This window comes from Labrus bergylta, chromosome 20, assembly GCF_963930695.1.
Source record: "Labrus bergylta chromosome 20, fLabBer1.1, whole genome shotgun sequence".
NCBI classification, from domain to species: Eukaryota; Metazoa; Chordata; class Actinopteri; order Labriformes; family Labridae; genus Labrus; species Labrus bergylta.
The window spans coordinates 5,097,772-5,114,464 of record NC_089214.1 but is presented as its reverse complement, the minus strand read 5'-3'; the positions used below and the strand labels follow the sequence as shown (position 1 = coordinate 5,114,464).

The 16,693-nt window shown below is 42.3% G+C and overlaps 1 protein-coding gene across 1 annotated transcript in view; it reads right to left on the bottom strand.

Annotated features, from left to right (window-relative positions):
- The window catches only part of tmtopsb (teleost multiple tissue opsin b), a 35,418-nt gene extending 23,180 nt beyond the window's left edge, over positions 1 to 12,238 (bottom strand). The window contains exon 1 of the mRNA XM_020633666.2: positions 11,799 to 12,238. Coding sequence (XP_020489322.2) covers positions 11,799 to 12,204 — 406 coding nt within the window. The 5' untranslated portion in view covers positions 12,205 to 12,238. The remainder of the gene's footprint in view (positions 1 to 11,798) is intronic.
- Positions 12,239 to 16,693: the final 4,455 nt, after the last annotated feature.

Here is a 16,693-nt window from a genome sequence, read left to right as displayed (position 1 = left end):
TGTAAAATGTGTACACAAATGTGTTGTCAGTAATTTGCCTATTTACACTTCCAGCACACTCAGCCTTTTCAAATGAAAGGCTTTATGGGTAAAAGTTTCAGAGACAGTTTTGCCAAAGCAGCAAACCAAAAAAAATATGAAATATTTGGAAAATGTATAACAAAGGAAAATGCATGTGTGTGTGTGTGAGAGTTAAAGAATAATAAAAGCTGTGTCCCCTTTCTGCCTGGGTCAGTGAATTTTCTTTAATCTGAACGGTCTGCTACCTCAGCAACCCGACAACCCGTCTGAACAGCGACTATTTTCCCTCTCATTTCCTGTAATGATTGCACAGTCTGTACTCTGAGCCTGGTGGGGATTCAGGGGGAACGTATCGGTCCCCACTGCTGGCTTTGATTCAAACCAAACATGACCCACTTTGATTCTGAAACATGCATTTTAATGGGTTTTCTACCTGAGGCCGGATTCCTCCTCACCTAACTTGGTACTGGAGCCGAAAACGTTTACGGTAAAATGAATGACCCAGCGTCCTGAGCCTGAGTCAGCAGAGGAGCTAATCATCTATTATTGTCTCTCTCTTCTGCACTCTTTCTTTCTCCATCTCATCTCACCCTTATCCTCTCCCTCTCTGTGTCTATCTTTTATCATTTGTATCACCTTCTTTCTTTCTCTCATGTTTCAGATCCAACTGAAGGCCATATAAACCATTTTTTCCAAATATTGCCAAGATGCTGCAGACTTCCAGCACACAAGGATTGTGTTCAACATGCACCAACAAGTAAGCAAGTCACCATGTTTATGTTGGCATTTTGTAGAAATCCAATACAGTTAACTAAATAATCTGAGAAAGGGATTTCCCCAGCTTGAAATGTCTCTGTGAAAAACTTTCTTTCAGGAATTAAATTGGCATTTTCATGAGTCTGCATTGCAACAACTTCAGACAACAGAAAATATTGCCGCAACAACAGTGTGATGGGATGAAAGGGGATACAATTTCACACATCTGCAACTAATAAGGGCTGAACCTGACTCAGTATATTTTCAGTCAAACAGGATTTTCCAGTTGAAAACAAAGATTTCTCTGTTTGTTTCTTTGTCAGCCAACAGGAGTCTCATGTTTCACCTTTCGTGTTTATCGTATTTATTCGTGTTTGCCACAAGTGCTGGATGTCTGACTGAACTTTTTCATCGTTTGAAGGATGAATATATGACTTCAAATCTAAAGTTTTTTAAAGTCTAAAGGCACAGTATTTAAATTCCACAGCCAGGGGGCTTCTCACACAAAACAACGACAAAAGTAGATGTCAAGGCCGGCGAGAATCGTGGGAGTGATTCTCTCTGCCACTCCACCCCCACCTCCGATGAAAATGACAAAACGGGCGAAAACTGACCGTTTACCGTTTACCGACGATGTATCCGAGTATAATTTTCATGACGTTTTTATCACAGCAGCACATACAGCAACAGTACGGTAGCTTTCAGTAGCAGTTCCCGCTTCCTGGGGCGTAACATTCGGTGTTTCCACGGCAACGCTAATCATGTCGTGTCAATCATGGCGGCCACTACAAAACAACGATACAATTAAGGATTTCTCTGGCTTTGGTAACTGATAGAAATATTTCAGGTAATTTAAGTACTCAACAAAAACAAAATATGTAACATTTGATCAATTAATTTACATATTTGAGTGTCAAATTGTTTACATATTACACCTTCAGTAGTTTTCATACTTTCATCAAAATGATGTAAGAACATATGGCTTCAAAAAGTATGGAAATCGTAATTTTTCTATCTCTTTTTCAGATCATTTTTGGGCCTTTATTTTGATAGGAAAGTTTTAGAGAGACTGGAAATGTGGGGAGAGAGATTAGGGGACGACATGCACTGAACGTTTTCAGATTCAGGGCGAGGACGGTTGCCTCTGTACATGGGACGCCTGATCTACCATGAGCTAAACCAGCGGCCTGAAGTCTCCAACATTTTAGAGTTGATTTGATTTGAGGCTCGGTTTGTAACTTTTACAAACTGCCGTGTTGTATCTCCAGCTTTTCTGTCTGTGCAATGTCACACCTATAACAACCAAGTACCACGTCCAAAAAATGCGACAAACATGGCGTCTGCTTGACTATACTTGAATCATAATAGAATCAAAAAGCAGGAATAAATGAGGGAGGGAGGAAATCACTCTTGCTCCAGCCGTAGTGACCTGATGTCGCTCGTCCTAACAGGCCCCTGGCTACACGCTGCAGTGGCTCCCATGTTGTCTGGATAATTGCTGCACAGTGAACAATGTCTCATTAGTGAATTAACAAATGAAGTGGATTCCATCTCGTAGGCAGACGGAGTAATAAAAGGTTTGAAATGTTGTTGTTTTTCCTCTCCAGTGCTGATGACCTGAGTAAGATCCATTCTGTTTCATTGAGCTCTAAGTGTCCCAGTTTCTGTCCCCAGACTCAATGTATTCAAGAAACAGATTGGAATATAAATGATGGATTTAATTAGTTATTAGTCTTGGGTAGGGTATACAGGGAGGGATATTTTGAAACAGAAGGGACGAATTCTGGTTTGAAAAAGGTTCAGCATCAGACTCGTTAGAAACAGACTCCTCAAGCAGCGTAGGAAGCTCGTTGTAGGCATTTACCAATTTTAGAAAAATGCTTCAATGAATTTAATGAACGACTTCATTTAATTGTGTTTTATTTAGGTCGCTTATCCAGCTCATCATTTACTCTCAGCCAGTTAAATTGCCATCATTAAGAGCAAAGACATCATTATGTAACCGACTCTATTCCTCTAGTCATCTGACACAACGCAGCAACCTCTGTTGTAGTAAAATGTTGAAAAAAGCAAAAAAAATAATAACTGCAGTTCATCAAGCGTCCACCTGAGGCTGACTTTGAAAGCAAAGGAATCCCTGTGAGGCCCCGGCATGAATAAACATGTTCACAGCCTGGTTCCAAAAACTGTTTTAGTTTTTTAATAGCACATTACTCGATTAGTTGAAACTGAAAAAAGTCTTTGTTTTAATAATACACCTTGTCATCTAGTAGAGGAGGAAGCATTAAACATGGTATAATGATAACAACTGTTTTCAATAATCTGATGACATCTAATAATAATAATAATAATAATAATACATTTTATTTATAAGCACCTTTCAAGACACACAAGGAAAAAAAAACAGCATACAATAAAGAAATGGAATGTAGGACAGTGGAATTGCAGTTTAAAGTGTCAGAGTGAGTAGGCGATCTTGAACAGATGGGTATTGAGTCTGGATTTGAAGATGGGGAGAGAGGTAATATTGAGAATGTCAGGTGGCAGAGAGTTCCAGAGCTGGAGAGCAGAGCAGCTGAAAGCTCTGCCCCCCATGGTGCTGAGGCAGGCAAAGGGCACGGTGAGGTGGATGGAGGAGGAGGATCTGAGGGAGCGGGCTGAAGTGGCGATGTGAAGGAGGTCAGACAGTTATGGAGGGACGAGGTTGTGGATGGCCTTGAAGGTGTACAGGAGAAGTTTAAAGATGATTCTTTGCTTCACCGGGAGCCAGTGGAGTTGCTGTAGGATGGGGGTGATGTGATGGTATGAGGGGGTTTTGGTGACAATACGGGCAGCAGAGTTTTGAACCAGTTGGAGCTTATGGAGGGACTTATGAGGAAGACTGAAGAGGAGAGAATTACAATAATCAATACGGGAGGTGACGAGGCTGTGGACAAGGATGGAGGCAGTATGGGGGGTGAGGGAGGGGCGGAGACGGTTGATGTTTCGTAAATGGAAGTATGCAGACAGGGTAATGTTATTGATATGGGATTTGAATGATAGTGTGCTGTCGAGGATGACACCCAGACTCTTAACCTGAGGGGAAGGGGAAACTGAGGAGCTGTCAATAGTGAGGGAGAAACTGCCAACTTTGGATAATATGGTTTTAGTGCCGATGAGAAGGATCTCGGTTTTATCACTGTTTAATTTAAGGAAGTTTGAGGAGAACCAGGATTATATTTCAGATAAACAAGAAGTGAGGGAGGAGGGTGGAAGTGTGGAGTTTGGTTTACTGGAGAGGTAGAGCTGGATGTCATCCGCAAAGCAGTGGAAAAGTATATTGAATTTACGGAAAATATTGCCAAGGGGGAGAAGGTAGGTGATGAAGAGAAGGGGCCCCAGGACAGAGCCCTGTGGCACACCTGTAGTGACTGGGGAAGGCTCGGATTTGAAGGATTTGAGCTGTATGAACTGGTCAAGAAGGATGAGGATGGAAAGTAAGTCAGAGTCAGAAGCAATGAGGAGATCGTTGGTGATTTTTAGTAGAGCAGTTTCTGTACTGTGACGGGGGCAGAAACCGGACTGGAAAGGCTCATAGAGGCTATTTTGATTTAAGTGAGACTGTAGCTGGGTGGCGACTATTTTTTCCAGAATTCTGGAAATGAAAGGTAAGTTAGAAATGGGGCGGAGGTTATTGAAGTTGTTAGGATCTGAACCAGGTTTTTTCAATATAGGAGTGACAGCTGCAGTTTTGAATAATGAAGGAACAATTCCAGTGGTGAGGGAGGCGTGAATGATGGCAGACCAAGGTTGTGGGCAGGGAATCAAGCTGACAAGTGGAGGGCTTGGATTTTTGGATGAGGTCAAAGATTTCAGAGGGATCAGGGAATTGAAAACAGGAAAGCGACTGATAGTGCGGGAGAGCTTCAGGAGGGGAGAGAAGCAGTGGGTTTGGACATAAGTGCTGGTGAATATTGTGAATTTTCTCATTAAAAAACAGCATTAGTGATTCACAAGTGTCAGTAGAATACAGGTGGGGGGTAGGGAGTTTGGTGGCTGGAGAATTTTATTTATCAGTGAGAACAGTGTTTTATTGTTTCCTTCATTGGAGATGATTAAGCCCGAGTAATAGTTGGATTTGGTTTGAGCAACTGAGTCCTTGTAGAGTAGTATATGGGTTTTGTGCATTTCCTTATGTATAGAGAGACCTGTTTTTTTTGTAGAGTCGCTCAAGTTGTCGACTTTTCGTTTTCATTGTCAGGAGCTCAGGGGTATACCAGGGGGCAGTTGAGGAGAAGGAGACAGACCGTGTTTTCACTGGGGCAAAAGAGTTGAGAATGATGTTTAATCCATTATTATAAAGTGCTACTAGTTCATCAGGATTGGAAAGATAGTCCGGGATCAGAATATTGTCAATATTGGAGCGGAGAGTATCTGTGTTGATGTCCTTTATATTCCAAAATGAGATGAGACGTGGAGACTTGATTGCAGAGAGGCAAAGTGCAGCATTGAATGAAAGGAGGAAATGGTCAGTTACATGGTGGAGTTCATCAGCTGTGCAGTTGGAGGGGGTGAAACCAGAACAACAGATTAAGTCCAGAGTATGACCTTTTGTGTGTGTCGGAAAATCTATGTATTGATGGAATCCAAAACTCTCCAGGCATGGTGAAAAGTCTCTGGTAAGAGGCAGATTGCTATTGTCCATGTGTATATTAAAGTCCCCCAGCAATATTACATTTGGTGAAAGAGTAGATAAATGCGTGAGTAGAGTGGCAAAGTCATTTAAGAAGTCACTGTGTGGCTTAGAGGGGCAGTAGAGTGTAGCGACAATGGTGGGAGTGGGTCCAGGCAGCTTAAATACAACACATTCAAATGAACTGAAGGCAGGCATAGAAATTTGCAGGACTTTCCACTTCTCGTGGTGAATTATCGCGAGACCTCCACCCCGACCGTTGCCACGGGGATGTGATGTAAACGAAGCCCGGAGGAGTGGATTCATTTAGTTGAGAAAAGTCATTTGGCTGTTGCCAAGTTTCAGTCAGACAGAGAAAATCAAGCTTACGGTCAGTGAGGAGATCCTGGATGAGATGAGAGAGCGGATGTTAAGCAGACCGAAGTTGACAGCGGCGTTGTCATGTTTGACAGGAGCGTTAGCCGACCTAGCTGGGCTGGCTAATACGCGACGATCAACAGCCCTGCCGGAGTTTCTGGGAGGGCGGCGAGAGGTAGACCAGAGGGATTTTATTGCTTTGGAGTTGTCCTGATGAAAATTCCTGCGAGACCCACGATGGATGTATCTCCGGCGGGGGAAGAGAGCGATGTCCGGGTGGAGTTGCAGCGCTGGCGGTTGAGGCTCAGGCAGGTGCCAGCGAAGCCAACGAAGTTCAGCGGCTGTATACCACAGTATACCTGCCACAGGGTGATGGCAGAACAACAAGAGCGTCCAGAGAAGTGCAGACCAGATGTAAAACTTTCTGGCCCACATAGCGACTGCAACGGCACGGTGGATCAGCGAAGCCGGGTGCTGCGTTGCAATGAGTAGGCTAGAGTTGGCCTCTAGCCCGAGCTAGAGTTAAAAATTGACTTCTAATCCAGAGCTGTTTGTCCTGAACAAAAGTCCTAATCAAACACCACTGAACAAGAGAAATGTTATTTGTGCACTTCACTGCCTTTCTAACTTCAGAAACAAACGGTAACACTATGACGCTGCTTGCACACAAAGCATGGGCCCAGCTATCGCACTCATTTAATGCTCTTAGCACAAAGATACCATTGCTAAATATGAACTCTAAAGAGGAGCTGCCATTCAGGTTCCAACTCCTCCTCGGGCAGCGCGTTTGGTTCCAGTTCAGAGTCTGCAGAGTTGAGACTTCTAAATGCACAATGATCATATTCAACCAGTGCAATAAAGATGATTCTTTTACGCACTCAGGCTGTTAAAGATAATTCGGGCTGACACAAAGTATTATTTTGATTTGCCAAACATATAATTTCTTTAATTTCAATTCCAAGAATAATCGTCAGAAAAGTCACATGTAAAGTATAATTAAACACTTTTACATTTTGACCAGTGACGTTCTTAACTCACAATCTTCACTTGTGTCTTTTACGCCTCTTCTTCTTCTACTCTTGCTAATGACGTCAAACAAGAGAAGCCAAATAGAAATTACCCTCTGCTGGTTAAGAAAGAGTATCACATTATATTTTTTAATCGTATCAAGAGGTAGTTACATTCCTGCTATATATCAATAACTAAATAAATCTCTGCTCATGCGTAATAATTAAATATTTCAAGCTTTCAATCAGCCAGAATCAGGCTGATATAACTTGACCCTTTGGGTTATTTCTGGAAACCTTCAAACTGGCCCCCATGTCTTCCTCTCCCTCCACTATCTGATCAATCCTGACCAAACTGTCATCAATCATTCACCACTCACATAAATCTTTGATGCTTGGGTTCCCATCCCTGCAATCTGGTTGTTTTTAGAGAGCCAATGAGCAGGTCCAGTTCAGAATTCAATCTGTCAAGCTTCTCATTTAGGGTTTCAGTGAGGCCTAAAATCTTCTCTCGTACACTTTTGATGTTATTGATTGTTACTGCTGTTTATTCTGCAGAGCCTTCTGAACATTCAGCACTCATACAAGTAAAAAGTTTTCAGGTCATGGATAAACTGCAAATTAGATCTAAATCGTGCATGACTCATTATAGAGTGAATGCCAGCTTTTTTGGAAGATGTGCTTCTGGTATTCCTGGTTGAATTGGAAAGCTGTTGGCGTCGTCCGTGGCTGCATGGTGGAGTTAAAGAGGGATTTAGTCTGAATCCTTCAGTTTGATGAGGGAAAGATAGAATACAGGGTGCGGGGTCAAAATGGTCTGAGGACAGGACAGTTATAAGTCCAGACTTCAGAAAACTACTACTTTTAGCTCAAAAGGTGCTTACTGAGTCTCAACTCTACAAATGAAACAAAAAGATTTCAAAACAACTTTTCCTGCGTGGCCAAGACTCCATAGATAAACAGCAGTTTATTATATATTTATAAGACTGATAGCATTTCACTGAGTCCTGGCTCCATCGATAAAAAATTACCAAAATGAGAACGGTAACTCTTTACGGTGAGTCCTGAATCTAGAAAGAATTGAACTGATATGAGACTAACGTATTCTTCAAGTCTCCATCGAGAAAAAAAAACTGTTTTAAAAGCAACAATACCTTTCTACTAAGACTGCATAGTGAAAAGATAAACAGCAGCTTACTGCTAAATTCCACCAGATGTGTGTTTAGTCCGTCTCAGCTCTGCCACAGGATCGGAGCTGAAGTCAATGTGTGTGCTCCAGAGCAGAGCTCTCTGCAGGGCGATTGAATTGAACACGTTTTTGCGGTTAATAACAATGACCTTATGTGTTTTTGTTGCCGTGTTTCTAAGGGGGCTTATCTCTGCTGTTGTGCCTGAATTTGTAATCACTGCAGAAACTTCTTGGTCTCGGGGGTTCCCAACTGTTCTGCAGAGCTGCTCCGTGCTGCGCTGTGAGAAAGCAGCCTGTGGGTGTTGACGGATGAGGGAGCACAGAGCCGTAACAGAGCGGAGCTGACACGCAGCGACAATGCACACATATCTAGTGGAAGTTCTGTGTTACTGCAAGTCCAGACTCCATATAGAAAAATACTGATTCAAGAGCAACACCGTCTGACTGTGCCTTGCTGTCATCCTAGACTAGAAACAACACTTTACTCAGTCCAGAATCTAGATAGAAATCAACTGATCAAAACTGTCTGCAAGTCCAGACTTCAGCAATTAACATTTTTTAGAGCAACAAAACATTACTACATGAGAGAAAACAACTTGTATAAGAACAACAATGTCTGATCAGTATGTACTTTCCTTTTTTTTCAATATAGTTTTTATAAATATGTATGCCAATAAAGCCAAAACTGGACCAAATCAGGACAAAAATAAACTGATTTTAGAGCAGCAACACTTGACTGCCAGTCCAGATTCCAGATAAAAAAAAGAGCATCAACACCTCACTGTCCCTTTCTGTACGTCCAGACTCTAGAGAAAACAACCAATTTAAACAAAATCAGCTCACTTGAACCGCAGACTTCAAGGAGAAAAGTTAGGATTCAAGAGCAGCGATGCATTCCTGCAAGACCGAACTCCATTGAGAAAACAACAGATTTAAAAGCATCACCAACAACACCTCACTGCACTTCACTGCGAGCGCAGACTCCAGAGAGGAACAACTTATTTGAGAGCGACAACACTTTGCTGCACGTTACTGCTGGGCCCGACTCTGGAGATAAAGAAAATTGATTTAAGAGCAACAACTTCTTTACAGCCAGTCCACTCTCCAGAGAGAACACAATTGATTTTAGAGCAACAACAACACCTTACTTGAAGCCCAGGCTCCAAAAAGAAAAAGCACAGAATTAAAATCAGCAATGCATTTCTGCAAAGTTCAAACTCCACCGATCAAAACCAGGTTTTAAAGCAGCACCACGACTGCCCAAGTCCAAAGAGAGCAGATTTGAGGGCAGCAACATCTTATCGCATGTCACAGGCAGACCTGAATCCATGGAGAAAAAAAATGAAGTGCAGCAGCACTGGATGCATTTATTCTTCATGGTCTGGGAAAGTTTTTATATTTTAAACTTTAAGTAAACATTTTGATTTGAAATAAACTACACACAGTCCTTAGTGGACCTCACTTTCAGTCCAGACTTCAGAGAGAAATCCACTGATTTTAGTGCAACAGCCCTTTACTGTCAATCTACTCTCAGAAGAAAAGAGAGGACCAACGTGCACCTTACTGCTAATCATGATTCCAGAAATAAGTCATTTAATTTAAGAGTGACAACACTTAGCTAATGATTCATTTCATGCCAATAAGCCCTCTGATTTTGACTGAGTTGTATTGAACCCAGACTCCATAGAAAATAAAACATTTTCTTGAACCCCTGACTCTAAAAAGAAAAGCTCTGATTTGAATGCACTAAGGGCTACAGTCACACTATAGGCCCAGTTGCTCCCGTACCGTGCTGAAGCATGATTATCTCCAGTCCCCCCTGCTGGCCTGCACTCACATCGCTCCAAGCCCAACCAGGCCTGAGAACGGTAACCTCTGTACGTCATCACGTTGTGCTGCCAGAGTGAACCGGAACCGCCACTCCTGGACTTTTTGCACCAAGTGTGGAGATAGAATACTTGCAGGTTGGGATTCATAGACTTTACTTCTTTTAGCGCTTCAAGATCCGATCATCACTAAAGTGCATGTCTTACAAGAGAGACGATAAAAACTGTGTCCAAGCCACCTCTTCCAACCACGCCAGGGCTCAGGAAGTGTATGGAGCACTCACACTAGTCAAACCAACTGGACTTTGGGGGGTTAAATGTGGTTGTGCCCCAAGGCATTCTTCCAAGTCACCTTACTGCTCACATCCAAAGAGAAAATAAACGGACACTTTACTGCACCTCAGAGCTCTACAAGTCTGGATTCAAGAGAGAAAAACAGATTGAAGAGCAACAACAACACCTTACTTTAGACTTCAAAGACGATAATAATCATTTAAGTGCAGCAATGCCTTTCTGCAGGTCCAAACTCCACAGAGAAAAAAAGACAGTTTTAAACCGGCATGTATAACACCTTCCTGCTTTTTTCCTGCAAGGTCCAGACCCCAAAGAGAAACCAACACAAATTGGAGTGCACAAATACTTCCCTTGAACCCCTAACTTCAAAGGGAAATGCTCTGATTTAGGATCTCCAACGCTTTTCTGCAAGTCGAGACTTTAAAGAGACAACTACAGATTTTAAAAGCAACACCAACAACACCGTACTGCCCGAGTCCAAAGAGGGAACAACTGAATTATAGGCAAGAACAGCTTACTGCCCCTCAGAGCTCCAAAAGTCCAGACTCCAGAGGAAAGAAAACTGCTGATTTAGGAGAAATCACATGAACACTTTAGTTCATCCTGGAGAACTTCAGACAAAACAAAAACAACTGATTTAAGATCACCAACATGTTCTACTGCAAGACCTGACCTTAAAGAGAAGACGAAGAGATATAAAAGCTAAACTAACACCTCTGACGGAGAATAGAATACTGTGCTACACTTAATTAACAGATTCATTATACTCTACAATTGCGCTCAATCACAGGGTCCCTTAAATAAAAAGAGAGGACACTAAATGCTGACAAGCACGTCAGCATCACCCTTAATCATTATTTCTGCCTTTTTTCTTTTTTTTTTTTGCTCCAATGGAAAGAAAATAAGGATCCTGGTTCCTCAGCAGAAGGGTTAGATGTATCGATCCCTGGTGATGATTAGATTGATTCCACCTTAACATCAGGAGCTCTGTTAAACAATACTGTGTACACATTTGAACAACTTCTCGGTCCACATAATAAGAAATGAACAAGGACAGATTTCTTCTGGAATATGATCAGAAATGCTTCATTAAAATGTATAATCTTTGTTTCCTGCGTACATGAAAGTCTCCTCTGGGAGAACTCTAACTTACAGTTTGAAACATTTCTGTTTCATATTATTTTTAACCCCGAAGGAAAGTCAGTGTGCACGCAGTACAGTATGATGGACATTATCTGCAGTGAGGAGCACATTCCCTGTAAACTTAATGGGATTAAAATTCAAATTAATTGCAAAATGAAACGGTTTTAACAGGATTATAATCATGTGTATGTTTAGAGGGAGTTTTGTGTGGTCCTTTCCTGCAGCAGATTGTATTCACACTGGAATGGGTCGAATGAAATGCTGTGACTTCAGTGCAAATCGTTAAAGATCGTGCAGTGGTCACATTTGGAGACGAGACTTTAAACACGCTCAACAACACAAACTGATTAAAGCAAAGGAAATACGGATGGATTTGTACAGATTGTGTGATTGGCAGATGAAGTTAAGCATAATGATCAACTGTTATAAGTGAACAAACACACACTTTTATTTATTTAGTAAATAACCTGGAACATCTTAAAGTCATAAGACTTTAAATAACACGCGCCAAAGAAAAGAAAACAGCTGCTTACCCAAACATGCGTTCACAAACCCATACCAAACGCACCCAGTACGTCCGATCAGCCACCGCCCCTGGGTGCTGGCCGCGAAGCTGAACGGGGTGCCCAGCACGCTGACCATCAGGTCGCTCGCGGAGATGCTCACCAGCAGGAGGTTCATGGGCGTGCGCAGGGCACGGTACCGGCAGAACAGCGCGAGCACCAGGAAGTTTGTGAGGAAGCCGAAGGTGCCTATGAAGCCGAGGCACACCGCCACCACAAGGTGCCCCCTCGGGCTGAGGGTCTGAGGGGGCAGAGACCCGGGCACCTGCTCGTACGCGTCAGCCGCCGCTACTGTAGCCGCTGCCGTCGCCGCCGTGCTTCCAGCTCCTCCTCCGGTACAGTGCGCACAGCTTAGGCTCAGGTTGCAAACGATCATTCCGGGCTAAAGTTTGGACCACCTCCCCCCCACCCCCCCACCACCACCACCTGAAGTTTGCACCGACCACCCGGTAACGGTGCAGCACTTTCGGTCAGCCCATCTGGTGAAGCGAGGGCGCACGGGGAAGCCCTGTATTGCACAGCGCGCGCATATGGAGGCTTCAATTGGGCTTTAAAAGAAATGTGTAACCGCTCAGCTTTACAGTCCAAGAGAGCTGCTTTGCAAATGAATGATGATTTAAAGAGCAAGTAAAAGTGTCATGTTAGACCCGCCCCTCCGCCGTGCCGTGCGCTCCCGGTCCGGAGAGGTGCGCGTGAGCTTTTATCACCCACAGCCCTTCTTTTTTTCTTTTTCTTTTTTTCCCGCGTTGAGGGACACAAACCCTGAACGTGGCTGCGGTGTGTGTACATGTTCAAGAGCATGCATGTGTGTATAGTCTCAAACCACTTTTAAGACCATCAACAAAAGCACCGCACTGAACAATGTTTTAGATATTTGAACATGCTGCAGAACACTGAGGGCATTTAAACTGTGTGACAGTTACAGCGTTGACATGACAAAGGCTTTATGGACGATATAAATATGACTCATGTATATTTCATTACAATAAATTACAGGTTAGAGCAGAAGACAGAATCAACACAATCAATAAAGCAACAAAGACCATGAGATCACTCTTTAACCCAAGAGGTGGTCATTATTTCAAATGAATTAAATTTCGACAACAGGTACAAAAGTTGGGTTATTTATGGGTTCATTGGGTAAGAGCTGGGTGTCAGGGGTCAGGAATGTTAATTCACTGAAAAGAAAAGAACAGAAATCAATGAAGCTGACTCTATCCTGCCCGTCTTTACTCTGCACAGCTAATTCTGTTGCTCCGGCTGTCTTTTCTTTACAGCATTTGTTGCCCATGTCTTTCCCTCTCGGCTTATTTGACAGGAGTACATGGATACAGACTTTGATCATATAGAAAGAGCTGATCCATCTTGTCTCGACGTCGTCATGGAGACAATTTGTGGCAAACAGAGAAGTTGATCGGCACTGTCAGTCCGATATCTGATACATAAATCACTTAATTATTACTTAAACGTACTTAATATCGGATCCCTTTTTTTGAGGGCCTGTAAGTTTTTGTCCCTCTGGGCTTCTGTAGGATGAATGATAGGCTCTTGGAATATCATCATGAACACGTAATTCAAAGCACAGGCCGAGTGAAAACTCGAGCCTGACTGATAAATCGGCCAGTCGATATTAGCATATCAAGTGAAAATCCGTATCGGCTAATTTCATCGCAGATATGCGTTGATATTACAAAATTAATTCACCAGTCAAACGCATTTAATTTGAGTGTCATTGTATTACACTAGCAGTCTCTGTTTCTGGCTGTCACCAGCAGAGGGCGCTATATGGATGACAACGAGCGTCATCACTCTCCAGAGTGTCAAGCGGTGATGCACGTGCATGCTCAGTTACTTTCCAGTCGAGTGACCATCTTGTCTTCATTATAAATCTTTTCCACAAGTGTTTGACAACTGCATTTGAGGGATCAAGGCAGTAAATGTTTGTGTATCTGTATCTCTTTATGTCTAAAGATCGGCGATAGATCAAAAAAAGATATCGTCCGATATATCCATAGCTGTATCGGCCCCAAAAATGTGATATCGGTCGGGCCATAATGAAAACATTGAGCAAGTTATTTCCATCATTTAAGTGTTTTAGCGGTTTAAGTAATACACTGAAAGTAGAGAGCACACATACACAAACACACACACACACACACACACACTCTTTATAAAAAGTCAGCGTGAGTTTTAATCCATTCAGAGAAAATAATCTTCACCTCATCTGAACCTGAGTGTGACAACCCTATTTCACCTCCCAGCTTGACTGTTTAGCTGCTTTCAGGAAGCAAAACCCCGACAATCACAGATAAATTGAATCTCACTCTCTCAACCTTTTGAAAACGGAAATGTGGCAGAGTACAGACACACACACACACACACACACACACACACACACACACACACACACACACACACACACACAGACTTCAGGAAAACATTATGAAGCTAAAAAAAACTTCATGTTTATGATATTCTGCAAACAGCTTGATGATGCATTAAAGTTTGAAACAAATTCTTATCCACTGACCCAATAAAATCTCCAGATAGACGCAAAGCACGCCCCATGAGCGCTTTAAAAGATGCGATGTTTATTTCCACATGAAATAAAATCATGACGTTAATCATTAATGGAAAATTCAACAATCAAAATAAATAAAAGGCATACCTCAAGGAAGGATTCTAGCATCAAATTGCATGTTTTTGCACATGTGTTGTATCGTGTGTGGTGTTTGGTCAAAGGGTAAATGTGATGGGTCAGTGGCTATATGACTTTGTATCAAATATGAAATAAATTTGTCATTTTCTTAATGGCTGCAGGCCTCAGATAAAGCAAAAGACACTTTTAAACTTTCTTTGCTCATACTTGACAAAATCCAGAAATGGACTGGATGGAAAAGAGAGGGAAATGTGCCTGCAGTCACCAGAGGCTCATCCCTGGCATCTGGAGGTTAAGTGGGGACATGAATCTGTGTGATTTCATTCAATCGGATCTCCTTAATCACTTATTCAATATAACCAAAGCACATCCGCAGACTTTTGAAAGCTGAAGGTTGTGAAATTGATCTAAACTTTCTGAAACATTTCTGACAACCTGCTGTTTTATGTTCACTGGTATGTGCTCTGACAACAGCAGATGCATTTTGAAGTGTTGTGTTTGTTGAGGAGATACTTCTTTTTGAAGGGTTTAAACATATAATTAAAGGTTTAATATGCGATTTTTCACACTTAAATATAATAGAAATCAAGTTTATCCTCTGAAAATAACTCTGTGAGTCATGACTGTCTACAATGGGTGTAACACCCGAGTCCCACTGTCTGTGATGCTTTCAGAGTCACATCTTCAGTTTGTTTACATCGCCAGGACGACAGGCAGACTCCTCCCCTTGCGTATAAAAGTTGTTTAATTGAGGGACTAGAGAAAAGAAGAATAACATACTGTACTCACTGCTTAACTGTGTTTCTAGATCACGCTCATTTCAGGTAAATTTACATGCAGTGTGAAGATACCAGCATAATAAAGATCGCTAGCATTAGCATGCTAACACAACAATGCAGCGCGAGTTGTTTTGGTTTCATGCTGGTGCTCAAGGGGCGACATCTGCTGGATCAAAAAATCACAAATAAAGCCTTTAAGGACAGAGCAGGCCTAATGTTTCCCTTCAGATTTCACTCTGATATTTATTTATTCCACAGCTAATTGTTCTGACATTTTCCAGTAGTATTTGGACATTTTGCCAATAATGTTGATTAATGTTAAGTACCATGCCAATAAGGCGCATTGACTCCAGCTGAAAAGAGGCGTGAGGTCAATAAGCACCAGAACAAAATGGAAAAAAAATGTTTGCAGATGGAGAGTGAATAGATGTGAATGTTATAATGTTGGAGGCCGTCCCTGGCAGCATTCAGACAGACACCTCGGTGATCATGTCCGTTGTAAAAACGTGTAATCAGCGTCTCTGAACTCGTTTCTGAACATGTGCCCATTGAGCTGAAAAGCCTCGACTGTCATATGCCTTAATGAGAGGGCTGTGAAGGCCATTTAAAGCTGCTTGCAGCCTTGTCGGTTTCTACGGCTACTGAGGAGGTATTTGCTTTAAAGACATTTGTGGCGTATAAAGTGGCCAGATAGCGAAAAGCAAACAGGAGGAGAAGGTGCAGTGCTGTTGTATCCAGATAGAAAAGGCCGAGAGAAATGTGGGAGTCCTTATTAAACATATGTTCATCTTCAGTATAAAAGAGCTGCTTGTATGCACGCAGCGGAAAATGTCTAAACACGTATGTGTGGAAGATTATCACAAAGAAGGGCTGTGTGAAAACAGAGTTATAGTAGTGTGAATTATTTTCTAATCCGAGCTTTCATGTACAACTTTTCCACATGAATAATATATGTTGGCGTGATTATCAGGCTGTATGGAAACATGAGTCCTGATTTAAATGTAACTTTGATGTCGCTGGCGCTAAAAGACGTATCGAATGACGACTGTGTTACATTAGACAGGACACACATGAAAGCAGACAGCAGCATCAAAACAAGAGTTATTAGCTATGCAGCAGACAAGTCCCAATTAAAACCAGGACTCAATATTGTGGTGCAGATGTTGTAATTTTCTCCATCTGCTCCTCCTGCTTTGGCTGCTGCTGCAGTGCGGCCATGGATCATTTCAGCCTCAGGCGAGATGTCGTCCTAAGCTCATCAAGATGAGTGACAAGGGTTGAGCCAGAAGGGCGGGATTAACAATACCTTCTGCCTCAAGGCCAAAAAAGTTGCGTTGATCAATTATAGGACAAGGAAGGAGAACATAACTGACGATATGTCCAATCTTTGCTTTTTCTTCCCTTTTATTTCTGTCTCCTGCCACGAC